This window comes from Phalaenopsis equestris, unplaced genomic scaffold (genome assembly GCF_001263595.1).
Source record: "Phalaenopsis equestris unplaced genomic scaffold, ASM126359v1 Scaffold000202, whole genome shotgun sequence".
Classification (NCBI taxonomy): Eukaryota; Viridiplantae; Streptophyta; class Magnoliopsida; order Asparagales; family Orchidaceae; genus Phalaenopsis; species Phalaenopsis equestris.
Window position 1 is genome coordinate 3004697 of NW_018164644.1, and position 20789 is coordinate 3025485.

At 33.4% G+C, this 20789-nt stretch overlaps 1 protein-coding gene across 5 annotated transcripts in view; it reads left to right on the forward strand.

Annotated features, from left to right (window-relative positions):
* The first annotated feature begins 5627 nt into the window (after positions 1 to 5627).
* The window catches only part of LOC110022777 (ATP-dependent DNA helicase SRS2-like protein At4g25120), a 109379-nt gene continuing 94217 nt past the window's right edge, over positions 5628 to 20789 (forward strand). For all 5 annotated transcript variants that reach the window (XM_020721879.1, XM_020721881.1, XM_020721882.1 and 2 more), the window contains exons 1-14: positions 5628 to 5751; positions 5851 to 6292; positions 6373 to 6414; positions 6499 to 6662; positions 10615 to 10807; positions 17184 to 17240; positions 17370 to 17475; positions 17547 to 17680; positions 17824 to 17898; positions 18022 to 18147; positions 18249 to 18380; positions 18454 to 18537; positions 19744 to 19857; positions 19968 to 20068. In XM_020721879.1, coding sequence (XP_020577538.1) covers positions 5645 to 5751; positions 5851 to 6292; positions 6373 to 6414; positions 6499 to 6662; positions 10615 to 10807; positions 17184 to 17240; positions 17370 to 17475; positions 17547 to 17680; positions 17824 to 17898; positions 18022 to 18147; positions 18249 to 18380; positions 18454 to 18537; positions 19744 to 19857; positions 19968 to 20068 — 1877 coding nt within the window. In that variant the 5' untranslated portion in view covers positions 5628 to 5644. The remainder of the gene's footprint in view (positions 5752 to 5850; positions 6293 to 6372; positions 6415 to 6498; positions 6663 to 10614; positions 10808 to 17183; positions 17241 to 17369; positions 17476 to 17546; positions 17681 to 17823; positions 17899 to 18021; positions 18148 to 18248; positions 18381 to 18453; positions 18538 to 19743; positions 19858 to 19967; positions 20069 to 20789) is intronic.

Here is a 20789-nt window from a genome sequence, read left to right on the forward strand (position 1 = left end):
ACGTTTTTTGAGAGCACGAAACTGGTAGAAAAGCAACGGGATTTAACACAATTCATCACATCTATCAAAAAATGCATAAATGTAAGTAGTAAACAGTTCGGACAGGTGTCTTGCATAGCTGCAGCAGTGTTTCTGTATTTTTGTTAATGGTAGCTTTTTTTTTATTTGCTTTTGCAGTATTCTTATTTTTAATTGATTTATCGTTTGGCCTGCAGGAATTATAGGAGAAGAGGAAGCAACGTGACAATTTTGCCTACGAGAGGAAGAAACAATTGGCAAAGCTACACTCCAAGGGTGAGAAGACTGTAGAAGAGAAACTTAGTTCTGAAACTCAAGTCCTTGCGTCAATCAAGTACTGAAATGTGTTCTATTCAAGGCTGAGAAGACTGCAGATGTTTTTTTTTTTCTCTTTTTGTTATTCTAACCATAGGTCCCCATTGAATTTCTTTGAAATCAGAAGGTATCTCGTGAGAAATAATGATTTTATTAAAGGTATTTATAATGAAGGTTAATTATGCATGGGTCATTTACATACATACCATCCAAATTCTATAAATTTATATAGATAACACCTAAACTTTTACTACTTACATTTATGCCACCCAAACACATCATATCGCATAAAAAATATCACTTTTATAACTACACTATAAATCACCACCAAGCCTCTCAAACCTTCATAATCGTAAATGAAGCAAATTACAACAACATTTCATAAAGCATATTTATAAATCCACATAACAACCATATAAGAAGTCTATATAATTGCGTTTCCTGGAGCAACTTGAGTTAGAGAGAGCAGCGGCAAAACCCTCACCCCTGCTGCTGAACGATTACTAGCCATCATATGTGGCCAAATAGAAAATATATAAAGCATATTTATAAATCATATGTGGCCAAATAAAAATACATAAATCTGCAACAGTATAATTTGAAACCACTTGCTGCCAAACTGCTAAATTTTTAAGAGCAAATACAAAAAGTTTGATTGGTAAATAAACGAAAAAAAAGAGGATAATTACACACATACCACCAAATTCTTATGTATTAACATATCTAACACCTAAAATTTGATTTTTACATCTATACCACTCAGATCTTTTCATGCTTAAGGAGGTATGCACATAAAAAATTAAAGTTTAGATGTCAGACATGTAAATACATGAGAACCGAGTGATATGGACGCAGATCTTCCAAAAAAATATACATATATACCACATAATTCTTATGTATTTTAAAATGCAAAATGCTTTAAACAGTAAAACTCCTTCCAACGGCATCCAATGACCAAAAACTGCAAACTCGAAGCCAATACAAGACAAACACAAAAATGGAGAAACTATGGATAAAATACAATAAAATTTTTTCCTTGATTATAATTTCTTTCCTTCCAAAGATATGTATATTCATATTCAAAAATAAAGTTTAAGGACCCACGAAAAAATAGTGTCATGATCGAGCAATTTTGTCCGCTATCTTGTCTCACAATGCGGCCATTTCCCTTGCATCTTCACCTTCGCGACTGTTAGTATGTTTCGAGTCTTCCTATGGTATGGGATGTCCGACAAGGAATTCAAAAGCTTCTTGTGGAATCTGATGCAGGTCTTCTTCTACAGATGCAAATTCCACATCATAGCAAGAGTGGTGGCGTCGGATGTAGTTGTGCATAGTTATGGTAGCCACAACTATTTTTACTTAATTCGGAAATGGGTAGGTTGGCTTATCACGTAATATCACAAACTTCTTATTTCATATCCCGAATGACCTCTCAATGACACCACGTAAAGAGGAGTGTCATTTGTTGAATATTTCTTTTCTTCCACGTGCAATCCCACTTGACCTCTCAAAGTCGGGAATGTTGTACTTCGTGTCGGCATAAGGCTTTAGATAACCCCTTTATAAGGAATATCCAGCGTCAACCAGATAATATTTACCTGCACGAAATACTAATTTAGAAACGACACATAAATATCTAAAATATTTGTTATAATTACATACCACGAGGGGGGTACGGGAAGTAATAAGTTTGTGTCTTGTTGCAAACTTAAGAACACAACTATCGTATGCGCTACCTTCCCATCCGACCATCACAAATGTGAAACACATGTTAAAATCACATGCGACCATCACATTCTGTGTGGGAGAACCACAACTTCCAATGTAGACCACCTTGTCGGTGTCAGATACACGTGCATCAACGTGAATTCCATCAATAGCTCCTATACAATCCTAAATTTAATAATGTTTAATCCATTAATGATTGAGAGGTAACTAATTTTAATATAGTAATGAGATGTTTAAGATATACCTTGAAGAACGACATGTAGCGAGGGTCATTCGCAATTTGTGTCGGGATGGATTGAAATGCCGGATCCTCGGGTTTAACTATCTTAGAGGCTAAACTTACTAGAGCATTCAGACCAATGGAGAAATACATGTTGATAGTCTGATGAATGTTGAAATCGTTCCATAGTTTCTCTAATGGACTCGTTTTGAGATAATATATTGAGTGTTATTACTAGCACCTCTTTTAATGTCATTTTGATTGAGCCATTCAAACCAAGTTGGTGTTGTAATTCGTAGAGCAGATCAATGAAAATCTCTTTCATCATACGGAACGTGTTTGCGAAGCGTGTCAGATGGCCTTGTAATAACTCACCGACCCATTTATCGCCAACATATCTCGACGTCATTCATGGAGTTCGGTTGATGTATGTGAGGTAGTAGGCGTATAACAAAATAAGAATAAACATAATCTTTCTAACATAGTGCAGTTGTTATGGATTCATCCCACAAAAATTAGTCTAAAGAGAATAGTTAAAACCTTCAACCATTTAATGACATTCATATAACATATAACCACATAAGATATGAGAACTACAATCTCAACTGTAAGGAGTGCATAGAAAAAAAAAGTGTTTGAAAAAAAAATAAAGATCCCCGTTACAACGTACAAACAATTTTAAGAAAAAAAAACGAGAAGTTTTCAAAACATTCAGTTTTCCAAGAAGGAACGTAAGAAATCGACTTGGTATTATGCTTCTAGCTTCACAAAAAAAAAAATTACAAACTGGATCTTGTATTAACTTAACACAATTGAGATATACTTTCATGTCCGCCTTAACCTTAGCATGTGTATTTAGGATTTGAAGGCATCCCTCAAAGAATATATCCTGTGATGCAGCAAGCTTAACAGTGCAGCATTCTGCAAGTTTTTTTTTGTGCTTCTCACGAATGTGGCTCTTTTCTTCCTTTTCTCCACCCTACGCCGTTTTGGAATGAATGAGGATTCCACTAACCTATGGATTTCGCAAGGCAATTCTCATGAACCCACTTACATTATCAATTCCAAGAACATCAACTGTGCCAATGAAGTTAGGTTCAAATGGGGTGAAAGCATGTGCTCCCGTTGCAACAACCCCACTGAACATACCATTCAGCTTCTCTTCCATCACTGGATCACTGCCATTCATTTTTGAATTTCTAATTTCTTAGCTGCTGGCACGACCTGCACGACATAGAAAATTAAATTAGTTAAATCAGTTTAATATAACTAAAATTGAAATAAGGAAATTATATAAGATAAGTATTTACCTCTAATTTCTCAGCCCACAAATCCTAAGAAACATCTATTGTTTGCTTCACCGGATCCCAGCCCAAACCTGTAGTTCCCCTCTTAAGTTGTTTTCAAAATTTTCAATCATTTTTTAATTGATCCAACTTAATCTTAAATTTCATCATATCATAGTATCTTCTTGCCAGTTCCTTGAATTTGACAATAAGATTCTGCCAACATTTTTTGTTAAAATATGTTGTAGGCCTATTTCCTAGCTCCACCTTCTTAAGACAGAGATCACAGAAAATATTTGTTGTTTCCCTATCCCACATGATAGATGATCCAACTTCTTTGTTCTTATTCATTGCTGTACTTACTGGTGAAAGGTTAAATAAGAAAAGAATGCATTTAATAATATGAGCATAAAAAATCCAATAATGCTGCAACAACTTCACATAAGAAACTCAATAACACGAGCATAAAAAATCTAAAAATCCAATGAAGCTTTAAACATTAAAGAAGACCTTACTATTAGAAAAACATTTGAGAAAGAATTTGTGATATGAACTATTTCACATTGAGTTAATACCACAACATGAGTGTTGGAAATTTTAAAGTTCATATGTAAAAGTTGTAAAGAAGCATAATTTTAAAGTTTCAGATGGAATGCAATAACTCATATTAACAATAGGAGAGCAATATGAAAACCATAAGAAAATATGTTAAGTTTCCTAACTATTGCTGTAGGGGTGCCATTGAGTGTGTTTAGAAATGTAAAACTCCACACAAGCTTAATATGTACAATCAAGTATGCTCAAGTATGATACAAACATTCAGACAATTTTGCTTTAGTTTTTTAATCTCTTATATGTTTAAATATAATTTTTTCCCCAATTTTTGCCCCTATATTATAACATCTCCAACCTATTGTCATGAATTTCTTAACTAAAACAACATATAATGTTGGAGAAAAAAAAAGAGCACTGGTATAACCAAAATATTAACAATGATAATTTACAACTGAAATGTCATAATATATAATACAACAACAATCTGTCTTTGCTTCAGAAAATGTTTAATATACAACAAATATTAAAAATTATCTCAATGACATAATCTTCCTCCTTATCTAACCAGACAAATAAAATATACATTTTAGAATACATAACTAATTGAATTGTTTGTTGCATATGTAGATCCCAGCAGAAAACACATACAAGTTTTAATTAAAGGCGACCATTGAAATCTTATCTTCTTCCATCTGCTATTCCTTAGAAATGGATACAACCCAAATATATGCTCAGGCATGAAATCATGACTTGTTAATAAAAGGAAGAAATGACTAAGACAAATTGTGTTCACTGTATTGACACATTTTAAAATTTACAAGAGAAAGAAATGCATAAGAAGAAGAGGAAGAAATATTGTAGAAATGCTCGTCGAAGTGCGAAGAAGAGGAAGTAATGGCTGTCGAAAAGCCATAGGAATTGCGAAAAAAAGGGCAAGGAAGAAGTTTTACTTGCCGAGAATGTCGAAGAAAAAACTTGCTGAATTGGGAGTTCGGAGGAGAGGCTTTCGGCCGAATCGAGTGTGCGGAGGCAGACGCTACTTTCTTCGTCCGAAGATAAATTTAGGGTACCGATGTGGGGCCGCTGAGGGACAGACGCGTAAAATATATCGCGGTCAGACGTTCGAACCGCTGATCGCGGGTTATACCCGTGATTGCGTTTCTCAAAATAAAAAAACGCGGTTTACATATAATCAATTAAAACGTGCAAAATAAATAATATAACGATTTTTTAAAAAAAGACCGCCGCACTTGTAAGCTGCCCCAAAGGGGCCTTAGTCAAAATCCTGTAAATCAATACTATATATATATATATATATATATATATATATATATACGGTGATCGGTTCGAATTTCTTTTCTCTCCCGCTCTTGCTCAAGGCTTGTCACTCACGCTCTGATCGAGCCCGTTTGCTTTCTAGGGTTTTCGTCATTCTCGATTCCCTCTCGGTGGACGATCACTTCTTCAAGGCTTTGCTCTTCTCTCATCTGCATGCTCGCCGCCAGCGGCGGCGGAGGTAATGACTGAGGAACAAAGAACGCGAATCACCAGCAACTTCCGCGCCGCTAAAGCCCTGCTTAACCGGAAGCGGCCCCTTGATCCCGTCCCTCTTCTTCGTTATCCCAAGTTCGCTAACCTTTTTTTTCTTCTTCGTTGTATTTCGTTTTTGTTTTTTTTCAGTATTCATGTTTTGATCTGCTACTACACCTATATGTCTCTTTTCAGATGCAGTGTGATAGATGGCTCAAGCCCTCAAGGCTTTCCTGTCGTTAGAGCGCTTCTTTCAGATATCCACAACGGGTTAGAGTATCGGAACGGGTTTTCCACTCCCGTGAAGCCCTTGGGAGTTTGTCCGTTTCAGGTCAAGGATTCGACTCCGTCATCGAGCATTCTCGATGAGGAGCTGGATGACTCGTTTCTGGAGGAGGTAGATACTATCTGCGACCAACTGTTCTGTGTGAAGAAGGATAAACCAAACGCGGGGAGGGAGAGTGACGACGGTAACGAAGCAGAGGAAAGTTCTAGTTTTATTGAAGACGTGAGATGCGATGAGATGCCAAAAAAGTATCACGATTACTTTCAATCGCTGAACGATGCTCAGAGAGAGGCTGCTTGCAGCAATATATCAGTTCCATTGATGATTGTAGCCGGCCCAGGAAGTGGAAAGGCAGGTTTCTTCATTCCTTATCGCTCTGAATGTATTAATTCTTTACGGGTACTTATTCTGATTTCTTAGTTCTTAGACAGACGTCAACCATGGTTGGACGAGTGCTGAATCTTTTGAAGGAGGTATTATTTATGACTGTGCTTCTACATCTTATACTTTGATAATTGGATGATCTCCCACAGTATTGTCATATCCTGTTTTACCAGGGAATTCGTCCTGCTAATATACTTGCCATGACCTTCACAACTGCTGCTGCATCTGAGATGAGAGATAGGATTGGGGCAGTTGTAGGCAAGGCAATTGCTAAGGAGCTTGCAATCAGCACATTCCACTCGTTCTGCTTACAGCTGTGCCGTTCACATGCTGAAAAGTATACATTCATCGAGCTTGTTCTTATTTTTCTTCTTACGACACCATATTTTTGTTGCCATACCAACACTATAGCACGGTTCCCCTATAAATTTTTACTCAAGGTTGCAGTGATAGTGTGGCATAGGAAGGATAGATGCAACAATGAGTTTGTGCCTTGTGGCTTTGAATTGTGATATTGGAGTCTCACTTGACTCTAATTGAAGAAGAGATGAGAGGGCGTATGCAATGACTTGTTTTGATCTATGGGATAAGAATCCAGCGGTGTCAAAAATTAACCGGACAAGCTAACTTGACCTAAAGTAAACTCGAGATATTTATGCTCGGGCTGACCTAAATAATTTTTGGGTTAGGTTTGAGTTATTAATCCTAACCCATTTAGTTTTTTTGGGTCGGATTCAAATTTACACACAAATCTTAAATTGACTCGAAACTGACCACTAATCCCAAATTGACTTGAAACTTACCACTAATCCTAAATTGACTTGAAACTGACCATTAACCCTAAATTGACTTGAAATCGACATGCCAAATTAAAATTGATCGAGATTGACTTGAAATAGAGCTGAATAGCTGTAATGTCTCATGTTAAAAGGGTTATGGGTTGGGTTCTGACTGTACTTTCAGTCCCATTTATTATTCGTATTGGGTTCAAGTCAGGCAGTTTTGGGTTCGACCCATTTTGGGTTACCAACCGAACTCATGAACCTGATTGTACACCCCTGGATAAAATAGAGGAAGAGGGAGAAGGATGATGACTGATGTGTCTGTGAAGTCAATAAAAAGTGATTATGGCGATTAGGATCAAGGAAAGTGGGATGATTAGGATTGGCTTATGGAGTTGAGACTTGAGAGTCATAATTCTTGTACGGAAAAGGATGCATCACACACTTAACCTTGATTCTCTTATATCACAAAGTAAATAAACCAAAAAAATAATTTAATTTGTGCTTATTGCTATTGAAGCTTACAAAGGATAACATTAGGACATTTATTTCATATCTAATATTGCTTTACTATTTGGTTGTTTTTATACACCTAAAAAAGTTTCGTTATGCAGACCTTAGATTATTTAATAAACCAAATTGGTTGTTTTCTCACTTATTTTTTATGCAAAGATATTTTGATACTAGAAAAGGATTAAGTTTGCATTCATTTTTAGAATTATGTACTATCTAGTTGCATTCATCATATATTTGCTTGATATATTTTTTGTATGGTCAATTTTATTTAATAACAGTACTTGTTTCTCATGGAACATGAAAACTTAGTACTGGCTATTGCATATTACAAAAAAGCCATTTGGTTGAAATTTAGAACAACATCAGCTGCAAAATTACTCATTCCTAAAAATAATTTCAAAATGATTTGGGTTGATTTGATATTTTGTCCCATTAAATCACTTTGTGGATCCCAAATGAAAGTTAAAATAAATTTAGTGAATGACCTCAGGGTTTTCTTGCAAATCTAGCAGGTCAACGAGGAGTGATTCCTAGGATTCAATCTGTGTGTGAATCAATCATGGCACTATAATAAAGCTAGTTATTGTCTATGATCTTACTTGTGCGTTGAGTTGTTTGAAATTGAAAAAATAAAGTGGCTATTTATTCTCTAGATATTAGAATTTATAATGTCACTCTAATAGAGATGTTGATTTTTGAACTGTTAGAAAGTTTGACGCTTATACTTTTGACAAGATAACATGATATGGAAGGCTTTTTTGATTGGCTATCTAAAATTGGGGACTTTGCCTAACCTTGCATTGGTGATGCCAGAGAGTTAAAGTTTTGTTAATCAAATCTTTAGGATAAGCATAATGGTTTTGACAGAATTGTTGTTGGTTTAGAATACAAACCAGCATTTTTATCTCAAGCGAAATAAAACATTGGATTGTGCAAAATATTTTCTAACTTATTACAAAAAGATTGCTAGTTGAATTGTTGATGAATCATAAACAGAATAATCAATTTGTGATTGCATTCTTGAACAAGTTTGTGGAAATCCTTACTCAGTGTAGTCTTCTTGAGGAGTTTTGTGCAGTCAATTTAAATTTGTTATTATTGATAATTAGAACGAGAAGAGTGGTGAGTAAAAAATAGAAGATTTTATATATAAATTTTATTTTTTTTGTCGTTGTAAAACACAAGTTGAGAAGTTGTACATAAATACGTAAAAAGATGTCCTTAAAGGAAATAACCAAATTTGAAAATTAATATATTATTTTTGAATCCCTAATTATCCAAATAACTTAGATTAAATGCTATTGTCCATAACCGTATTTTAAAAGCACCGACTGTAGTGTGATGTGTAGGGATTTTTTTTGGTTTCAATGCGTTAAGTGCAAAATGAAATGATTCTTTGTAAAGAGTGTTTATGAGCATATATTATATTCATGTAACAGTCGTTTTTGTCTGCTAAACAAAACCACCTTAAGTATTATTTTGTAAATATAATTATACTTTTAATAAAAGTAAATTTTCAGCTATTCAAACATGAAAAAATAAATTTTTTCAATATTGAAATGCTGATAAGATAATGAAAACTCAAGAATACTCATCACATTAAGTGACCAATTAGAGACTAAGAGGTGGAGGCAACGTGAAGCATTAGAGATCGATGATAGGACATCATTAAACATTCCAGGAAGAAGCTTGTGTTGAGAAGCTATATACATCAACAAGAGGAATCAACAATAGGAATCAATGAAAAGTGTGCAAAAAAACTAGTTTGCGAGAGAGTTTGAATAGAATAACCACCAAGCAATAATTAGCTTCAATAGGAGAGAATATAAAACCAAAGAGCAATGACTCAGTAATTATGAGAAATAAGAACATTCATGCATAGTTATTACATCATATGCTGAACCAAATCATGAATTTTGAACTAGAATTTGGTTTTTAGGGGAAGTTAAGCATGCAATGCTGTGATGTGACACAGGGAAGTTGCGGAACATGTGCTCTTTGCTGCAAGCTTGTGCTTGACAGGCAAGCAATGTGTTGGATCAGCATGCTGCTTTACTTCTAACGGACGCTTCGTAGCGGTCTTTTAGTAACACTTGTCAAGGAAAATTTGGATTATTGTAAATAAAAAGTTTTTATTCACTTCATTTGATTGTTGTGTATAGAAAGTTCTTGTTAACGGATTGTTGTAAATGGAAATGTGCTTGCTACGAATTTAAAATTATTTCAACATGTTGGAGAATTTGTGTAAATTGATTCTGGGTAAATTCTTAGAGTGGATATTTGTATTTTGAGAATTTTTTGGAGCGTAATTTAGTTCAGTTAGTTCAATATGAATGTTGATCTCTCGCCGTGTGTGTGTTTAATCCTGTCATGTCGAGCATATTTTTTTTGCAATACCTATTAGAAATCTGTTGTTACATTGCATTTTTAGATATTTCATCTGATAGTATAGCTCTTCAAACAATCCTTTTAACCATACTCCTTTGCACATATCAGGTTCAATGGCCTGTATTGAGGTTTAACAATACTTAACGAGACCCCACTTATTTTTTACATCTTGACGTAACTAGGTTTCTCCATACTCAAGTAGAATAACAAGGGGTGGATTTTTGGTCTGATACCTCTCCAACCCAATTTATATATGCGAGAATTTTAATTTTCTTGTTTGATGTCTTTTTATATATTTTGCATTTTTTATGATGTAATTTTGACCTACCTTAAAATGGAATTAAGACCTTCAATGTGCTCTTCAATAAGGCTGTTTATGTATTGCCTTACAACACTAATAGAGAACACACTATTAAGTATACAAATTTTCACATAAGGTGTTGATACCCACCTTTTCGAAAGAGTTGTTGTTAATGGGGATCCCTTTTTTGTTTGTGTTGGGTCCATTGGAGTTTCTGTATTCTCATATCCAAGCATTCTTATTTATGAAATCAATCAAGCATATTCTTCAATTACGAAATAATAATGCCTTGTGCATTGCAGGTTAGGGCGCACAGCTGAATTTTTTATATATGGGCATGCACAACAAAGGAGAGCCATTATAGAGGCACAGCGACTGACAAATAGCGATGAGAAGAAAGGCCAAGAAACTGAAGGTTGTGAGGAACTTAAGAATGGTGATATCTCACACCGTTTGAAAGCAACTTCAAAAAAGTGGCTGAAATTTGTGATACAGGTACTTTTATTATATCCAACTTTTATCCATATGTGTACATCTATAGAGCTAAATATTTTGTTATCCTTTGAACTCTTTAGGTTTTATAGTTTTTCTTTTGAAAGATTTCTCTTGATCTTTAAAAAAGTTCATGATCTGGAATTATTTACTCTTGGACATTACAGATGGTTATAAGTTATTGCATGTTGGTAAACTTAACAAATAAAAGTAAAGATTAAATCCCAAAATAATTCCTGATAAGTTCATGCGTGGCCAACTTAATCTCAAACTATCACATTTGTCCAATTTAGTCTCTGAACTATACAAAATTACTGAAAAAATGGTTATCATATTGAAATTTTGATATGAAATTGATCCCAATTTTATCCCCTTAATTATTTAGATATTCGAGATACCAAATTGGAGAAATGTAATATATTAGGATTGAATTGACCACATACAAATGATCATGAGACTATTTGAAGTCTACAATATAAAATAAATGAGAATGAGATGGTTGTGGATTGAGAGGCAAAAATAGAATTATTGAGGTGAATAAAATTAGAGTTAGAGTGACTACCTTGAAGATAGTTATGTGTTTTTACAATATAAATATAGTTAGTACTAACGCTTTTCATTTTGAGTTAGTTAGTAGTTTGAAAAAAAATACTTTATTAAAGGGATGAATGAACCGCTGCAAATATGCACATGGAATAAAGAATATTTTGTTGAACATGATTTGAATATATAGACTATAGTGGAATGGAGTATGAGAGGATTTAAGATGAATATTCAATATGAGATGAATTGCAATAAAAGAAGTTATTGCTTGATATCAATGTATCCATGATCTTGTAACAACGATTGCATACTCTAAGAAGCAAAAATGACACTTAGGTTAACCTTGAGATAACTTTTTTATAGCTTTATTTTATTGGTTGTCATATTTTTGTTTGACCATAATCTTTTGACTGCTTCTCAAATAAGTTTTGTGGTTAAATCTGCTAGAGTAAGGCAGCTATATGAATTCCATTGTTTCATTATTTTTTTGTTTGAAAAAAAAAAATATCTTACCCACAACAATTTTAAAAAAGTTGGCTTTTCGGTCAATAGTTTCATAGCTAATATTATAAGCATCTACTACCATCTCAAACGAACCCTTAATCACTTGAAAGTAGAAAACCAAATCATACATAAAATAATGTTTAATTGAAAGGGAAAAATATTCTTTTTGCAAATATTTTGTGGTGGTTTCATGAGAGAGTTTGAACACACTTTTTATGTACTACTTGTATATTTTTATCTTAAAACGTTAAAAAGACGTAAAAAGTAATAATTACATAAGATTAGTTGGTGTAATTTAAAAGGTGAGAAATTGATAAACTTTCAAAATATGTATTAAGGAAAGACTGATTAGAATTTTCTACTTGAATGTAATGTGTTATGGGACCTTGAGTAAGATGGCTAGTTGCATTAAACATTTTATTGTAGAGGGTTTGGGGAATTTACAGATATCGCATGCTAATAGAGTGACTTGGTGATTTAGTGACAATACACTCAAGGGAAATAATATTTAATTTAAATTGTTGAGAAAGTGAATACTATCAGGAATATGATTATAAGTAGTTATAATTGCAGGAAAATATGCATTGAGCTGAGCTATGCCTGATATGGTTGTGACTGGATGTTTTTTATATTAGATTTTGTTGTAGGAGGAAAATAGATTTTTATACCAGTTAAGGCGAGATAAGATATCTTGATATTTTGATCAAGTTCAACGCACCACGAAAGATAATAATATGGCTTTAGTGAAAGATTTTGATATCACAAAACTGATGAAAATGCTATTTTAAGAAATCATTATAGAAACTATTAAATAAAATTTAAATCTAAGTTATTTTGGAAGTGCATGATGGACAGAGTAATGAGGTATATTAAAGATTGTTCCAAAAAAGAAATGGAGTAGCCTTGAATAAGATGGATGTCAGGGAATTTTTAGGTTGAGGCAAGATACCTATTAATATTTAACGTCTTAAATGAGATGCTGCAATGCTTTGTTACTAAATATTCTCACGGGAATTGCGAAGGATAAAATTCAATCAATTCATTGGAAAAGCAACATTTTGATGTCATTATTTAAGAAAAATAAAATAGATATTCAAGATTGTGTTAATTAGAAAGGACTCATGCTTAATTTTTACAATAAAGCGATGTGTGTGTGTGAGAGAGAGAGAGAGAGAGAGAGAGAATAATGAAGCGTATTGTCACCTCCCAAAAGAGCCCTTAAGAGAGGTGGGCAGCCCAGGACTTAAATTCTGCTTTTTGGCCCTACACCTAGCCGATGTGGGACTATTTGTCCGTGACATTCTTCTCCACTGCTCCACCGAGGGTCCCACTGGACCATGGAGAGTCCACACACCTGACAGACAGTAATCTGTTCTGATACCACTTGTCACCTCCCAAAAGAGCTCTTAAGAGAGGTGAGCAGCCCAGGACTTAAATACTGTTTTTCGGCCCTAGACCTAGCCAATGTGGGACTATTTGTCCGTGACAGTATGCTAAAAAATAACATAGATTGCAGAAAACCAAATTGGTTTTATGCTAGGTTTCTAGTTGCTAGGAATGTTAACTATAGAAGCAGATATTTTGTTTAGGAAATTTATGGAAAACATAATAGTGCTAATAATTGATCTTTGTGATGATTTTTATTGATCTTGGGCAGGTATGTAATCCAAATACTAGAAGCCTTGAGAAAAAAATTATGTATTGAAGTTATTCAAGATATTTATGATGGAATAATATCTTGTATTAGAAGTTCTTGTGACATGATCAAAGATTTTTTCAGCTCAACATTGAGTCGAGATCAATTTGCATTGTTTATATTTGGATCTACTAAAGAAAATAAATAAAATTTAAAAGTTATTTTGAGTGAAGAAATAAAATCCTTTCTAATAGAGTACATAGGTCTTTTACTTCCAATGCTCCCCCTCAAGTTGTGTTGTTTCTTATACAAATCAAGCTTGGAATTTAATGCATCATGGCTAACCCTTGATAGTGCTTTTGTGAGAATATCAACAGTAAGGAGTCATGTTGGAACATAATTTAGCCGACAATTCCATTAATCTTTTATGAGATGAATTATTGATCAATCTCAATGTGTTTTGTTCTATCATGGTGCATAATATTTTTTGAATTAGAGAAAGTCATCTTAGATGGTTTGGTCACATTAAACATCTACCATCTTATGATCCGATTAATGAGTAGGTGTTTTAGATTCAACTTATACTAAAGAAGGTAGAGTTAGACCTAGAAAGACTTGGGCATATTGTATAGGGCATATTGTATAAAATTAAATGAAAATATGACACTCAGTAGGACACAATGGAGAAAAATGATTCATGTTGCCGACCCCACTTAGTGGGATAAAGTTTTTATTGTTGTAATAGTTGCTTGACTATCACTGAACATCTTAATTTTGTCATTCGTCTCAACTTTAAGTTCTCCTAATAGCCTTTGAAGTCACACTCTACATATTTGAATTTCACGTTTTTGAGATTTTTGAAGAACAGATCATATTCAAGGGTCATCTTTAAGCATACGAAAATTTTGTTCATTGCGTCCAAATGATTCACTTGGATTATTCGTTTGTTGGCTTACTACATTAACCGATTATGTAATATTAGGCCCATGTGTGATAGTTAGATCAAATTTTTTGAGAATCTTTGATAGATTCATTCATCAACTAGACTGCTTGTCTCACTTTTGTTCAAATTTTTGTTGGGATTCATGTGTGTGTCAGCCAGTTTACACCCAACCAAATTGGTTTCATTTAACAGATCTAAGATGTATTTTGTTTGGGATATGATAATTTTCTCCTTAGTCTGAACCAACTCCATTCCATAGAGTATTTGAGAGTTCTGAGATCCTTGATTTCAAATTCTATTGCAATAGTATGATAATTTTCTCTGAATCTTCATCTGTCATAGTAATATCATCTACAAATATTATGAGAATTGTAATTTTGCCTCTAGAATTGGATTTAACGAATAGTGTATTATCAGTTTGACATTGATGATATTTATTTGTAATCGTAATTTTAACAAACCAGGCAAGCCAAATATGAGAAAATTGTTTCAAGTCATATAATAACTTTTTCAGCTTGTAAACCAACTTCTTGTTCGACATATTTTTTAAGAGCAGAGATATGGTGATGTAGACTTTCTTTTCGATGTCCCCATTTAAGAAGACCTTTTTGACATTCGTTTGGTATAAACCAATCTTGTTCAATACCATATAACTGTGTGAAACGCTTGACTATCAACCTAACTTTGAATCTCCCTATACTTTCATCTTTTTTGTATTTAACCGTGAACATCCATTCACAATCTACAAGGTTTTTTCATGTGGTAACTAAGTTCCATGTGCTATCATTTTTTAGAGCTGAAATTTATTTTTCTAACTTTTTTTTTCATGCTGAAACTTTAGAGTCTCTTTAATAGAGTTGTGAACCTGCACATTATCAAGTTCTGTCATAAAAGCCCTATAAGATTGTAACAATTTTGCAAAAGCTAAATATTTTTCGATTGGATGACTAGTGCACCATTGGACATGAGATAAGAAATCCATACCATTATATGATTATTAGATGCAGGATGACTTGGTTTAGATTCTTGATAGTTCCTAATCTGTATGGTGTCCTATAAATTCTTAGTGTTTTTTATATTTTTGATATTGGCATGAAGTTCCTAATCACTAGTGTCATTTTGAGGTAAAGTAGAGATAATTGAGACATTTTCAGTGGCAAAGCTTGGCTCTTCAAGTAGAATCCGTTGAGTAGTAGAATTTAGTTTAGCTGTTTGAGTAATAAGGTTTGTTTCAGGTTGAATGTTTTGGAGAAGATTCTAAATTTGATATTCTATCAAGTTCTCCCTTTGAATTTCAGTTTCGGGAAACTAAGATTGATTCTCAAAGAAGGTGACATCTATAAAGCTGTATATTTTTCTAACAATTGGAGAGTAGCATTTGTATTCTTTATAGTTGGAGGAAGATACATCTGAGAGATTTGGGATCGAGTTTGGTGCGGTTTTATTGGTGGGTGTGAACAAAGGCGGAATAACCAAAGATTTTCAATGGTTAGTCAGAGAAAAATAAAGAATGCGAATTTGTGGATGAGATATGATGCTGTAAATGTAGCTTCTCGACAAAAATGCACAAACTCATGATTAATTATCATATTAACATAAGCTACCTCAAGTAAATGCATGTTTTTCCTCTAAGCGACCTTATTTTGTTGAGGTGTATTCACTCAATAACTTATATGGATGATATCATGCTTGTAAAGATAAGTGCTAATAACATAATTAAAGTTTTCCGTAACATTATCAAATGAAGTTGAATTTTGCTTTGAAATTAAGGTTTCATGGAATGAAATGATTGAAATTTGATGACAGTTTTAGATTTTTTTTCATAAAGAATGTTCAAATATTTCTAGCAGGATCATCTTTAAATGATAAAAATCATTGTGCTCCATTTATTTTTTTTACTTAGGATCTCTGGATATCATCTATAAATGATACTTTACAAGTTGACACTTTTCATATTTGATAGAAATTGGACTTTTTCATTGATAGGTAATTGTGGATACATTTTTTAAATGTAAGCAAAATTTGGATGTCCAAGATGACAATATCTTAACATGAATCGACTTTCAACTAAAACATATATAGAATTGGAAACAAGATTAACAAAAATTGAACTAGACTCTGAAATAAAATTTGCCGGAGGAACTTGTCTCCTGATGAGATTATTTTTTTTGAGCCAATATAGATCATCATGCATTTCAACAACTCTAATCACCTTCCCCGAATCCACTACCTAAAAATCATAAACAATAGAATGAAAGACTAGTCACACATTTTAAGTCACGAGCAAGTTTGATGATTGAGAGTAGATTGCAATCTAATTTGGAACATAAAGAATAGGGTATAATTGAAGATATTTTGTCAATTCAACTGATCCATTTCTTGTTATTGGTGAGAATGAATCATCGGTTGTTCGAACTACAGAGTGACTGATGTTTGAGTTGTACTTTTTATAGACGTTGATGTCTCCTAGCCTATAATCCGAAATTTCAGATACATCTATTAAGACTTATTTACATTTCGAGCATACTGGTGAAAGATAAAATGTTTCAAGTATTTAACTTATCTTTTTATTTTGGCTCTATTGGGGTTCCAAATGAAGAAAGTTGTGTTGGGAGAAAAGAGGAATTCAGTCAAATGGATTTGATCAACCGGCTGTGATTATATGGCATCCACCTCATCTCAATTTCTGATTCTTACTTAGCTTTGTTCGTTGGTTTTGTCTATAATATAATAACTAGATTAACTATTTTCAGGCTAAGACATCTGGAAGGACTCCTGAAGACTTTAAAAAGACGGGTGATAGAAATGGAGTGAGTAGTTTTTGTTCTTATTTCTTTTTATTAATCTTTTCATTTCAATTCTTTCACTTGCTGAACCCTTACTAGCTATTAGCCCTTTATTTGGTTATTTTCTCTCTCTTTATTTACCTATCTAATCAGGCTATTATATTTGAGAAATACAATGATATACTGAGATCATGCAATGCACTGGATTACCTTGACTTTATTAATTGCTCCGTAAGGTTGCTTTCTGATTTTCTTGAAGGTTTGTACAAAATTATTCATTCAGTGGATTACTTGTCTATATCTTACTAATCCATGTTTATGAAATTGTAGTTCGTAAAGAGTGCCATGCTACATGGAAGGCAATTGTAGTAGATGAATTTCAGGACACTAGCTCTATGCAATATTTTCTATTAAGGATTTTAGCATCCCATAACCATGTCACAATTGTTGGTGATGAAGATCAGGTTGACTTCTTCCAACTTGATTTATATAATTTATTAGAGATCTTATGGCTCTTTCTTCGTATTAGTGAGTTGTGAATTTGTTTTAATATCTTTTTTGAGCTAATGGGTATCTGAAATAGTTTGAATGCTTTATCCTATTCTAGTCTATATTCAGTTTCAATGGAGCTGATGCCAATGGATTTGATTCATTTCGTAGGGACTTTCCAACTCACAGAGAGGTTTGCAACCTGCGTTGTAGACTTTGATGTCCGCTAACTTGTGTTTTGTTAGAATCTGATGATGATATTTGTCAATGCTATTATTAAGATTGAAACTTAAATATTTTATGTTGATTATTGCAGATAAAGTTGATTAAAAATTACCGCTCTACACGTTGTATTGTTGAGGCTGCATCATGTGTTATAAATCACAATGTCAAGCGAAGTCAGCATAAGGAAGTTGAGACCAATAATTCTGGCGGCTCTTTAGTATCCTTGCTCCCAAAATCTGAATGCAGATTGTATTTTTGATGTTCATGAATCGGATCTTTTGTTAGTGATTTAATAATTGGATCCTTTACTAGTTTCAGATAACAATTAAGGAATGTCATGCTGAAGATGCACAATGTTCGTTTGTTTTGGATAAAATATTAGAAATTACATCTTGTGATGTTGCTTCTAAGAGGTCTTTTGGCAATATCGCAATTCTATATCGCAGACAGGTGATTGTTTGGAGCTATTGATAATCTGCCAAAATTACTTTGCTAACATATTTTTAATTTTTGAACCATGTAGATCTCTGGTAGAGCTTTTCAGGTGTTTTTCCGGAACAAAAAGATACCCTTTAATGTTCACGGTGTTGCTTTCTACAGGAAAAAGGTTTTTGATATGTTCATTTTCATTTCATAATTATGTATGTTTAAGCAAAATTTACGTGAAGTAATGGAGTCAGCTGCAGGCCACATCATTTTTATTATTTTGCTTAAAGGATCTTTTTAGGTGATGCAAAATGATGCTTGAGTTTTGTTGCAAAGGCTATCTCGTTCATGCATGCAATAATTTATCTGATGAAACTTTTACTGATATAATTACATGACGTGTAACCTATTCAACTCTAATGGCTTGGAAAATTATGATTGCCAAAATTTATTGATTATTTCCTAAAACCAATGTGCTATTTTATTTATTTATTTTTTAAAATCGTATGGCTCTTTCTTTTTTACTTATTTCTTTTTTCGCTAAACCTTAGTGCTGGAATTGCTTGCTGGTTTTTCGTGATGCTATAGTTTTACGAAATCATTTATCATATAATCTTAGAGCTGTGCTTAGAACAAACTTAAAAAAATGATAAAACTTTTTATTTGCTAACGTGGGTTAGTTTTATTTGTCTTTTTATATGATTTTTACACTGACATGTTTTGAACTTTGTGCTGCCTTATGGATTATGTTATGTTGCTTATATCGCACAAGATGATTCTCATACATGCCAATCAGCTAGATGGATGCTGTGGGATTTTGGTATTTTTTATTCTTAATTGAGGCTGATTCGTTCAGGAGGAAAGCCATTTGCTGTAGTCGATTTGCTGATTCGTTTAGGAGGAAAGCTGTTTTTTGTAGTTTTTTACTGCATCTTTTCTTATACTCTGCATTGCAGAATGCCATCCAGATTATGTCTAAAGATATACCGCAAGATGGATATCCATACTTGTTTTTTATATTTGTATGGATGAATTAAAAGTATTCAATCATTATTTTATGCTTCCCATTTGTAGATGCATAATTTTTTGTATCACGTTGCTCAGATTTAAGCTCAATTGATTAATGAAATGTGATATGAGCTTTTTAAGTTTGCCCTTGTTAGTTCACTCCTTGTCTCCTTTAATATTTTTGTGCGACATTTAAGCGGAAATTTTTTGGTTTTAATATGATAATTTTGTCTATTTTTTTCTTTCTTTAAGTTACTTGATGCTGTTACTTTTCTGAAGTGCTAGCTTATATTTGTTAAATAATTTTGGGTACCCTTTTCATATTCTTGGATGCTCCTCGGTCATCAAGAAGATTTTGTTGTTTTGCTTTTTCTCACAGGTAATAAAGGCAATTATGGCAATGCTTAAAACTACATTGCCAGGTTTTGATGATAAACCATTTCGCCAATCCTTCATGGCCCTACTTCCTGGCGATAAAGAAGAAAGAAAAATGGTGAATTTTTTAGCTGTTTTTAGTGTATTTATATTGGTTCCTTTTGCATTATCTTTTTCCTATCAAATCATTGGTCTGGCGGCTAATCACTTTTAAGTGGGTACTTCCAGATGATTAACTATGTAGACAAAATATCAACAGTTAGAAAAAGCACTTTTCGTTCCGCAGCCATTGATGTCTTTGGTGCAAAGGTTTCTGGCACCTTCAAAAGGTTATCTCTCACACTTGCGGTTCTATATGTATGATTTTTGCATTTTAGCTGCAATAAATTTTCCACAAGAACCTCAAAGCCTTACAAGCCTTTTAGACGGGGATTATTATTATCTAATCAAAATGCATTTTACTACTTAGGTTGTCGGCTGTGCACATAATTCTCAATTGATGGTCTTTATCACAACCTTTTTTGTTGAAAGCTTTTAGTCCTTTCATCTCATCCAAACTAGACTTGACGGGATATTTTAGTACAAGTGGAGTATTGAAATTCTTACAATGATTTTGGAATTATTTTATGCCATTTTTAATATGTGAAATTCAACTTGAATGGTAACTAGAACTTTTCATGATCTATATTGTTCCATGTTGAAGCTTAACTGTTCTCAATTTAGTACTTTTTTGCTCAAAGTCGAGGTCCATTTTGGAGCTACGTTTAAGTTGCTTACAATATAACATGGTGTTCATTGGCTCAATTCTTTAGGAACATGCCATTTGAGCATAGAAGTAATGTTGTTTTTAATGATTCTTCAAACCTTACATTTGTATGAGGATCATGTTCTCAAACCTTGTCTTGGTGTGAGCATCATGAATTAGGGTGCATGTTTGCACATGCTCAGTCTTTGCATTGGCTTGACCTTCATGACCTAGGTAGTTGTGCGCATGTGCATCTATGTGTGTATGTATGCATGTTTTATTCTTTGGTCTATTCTAATATGAAA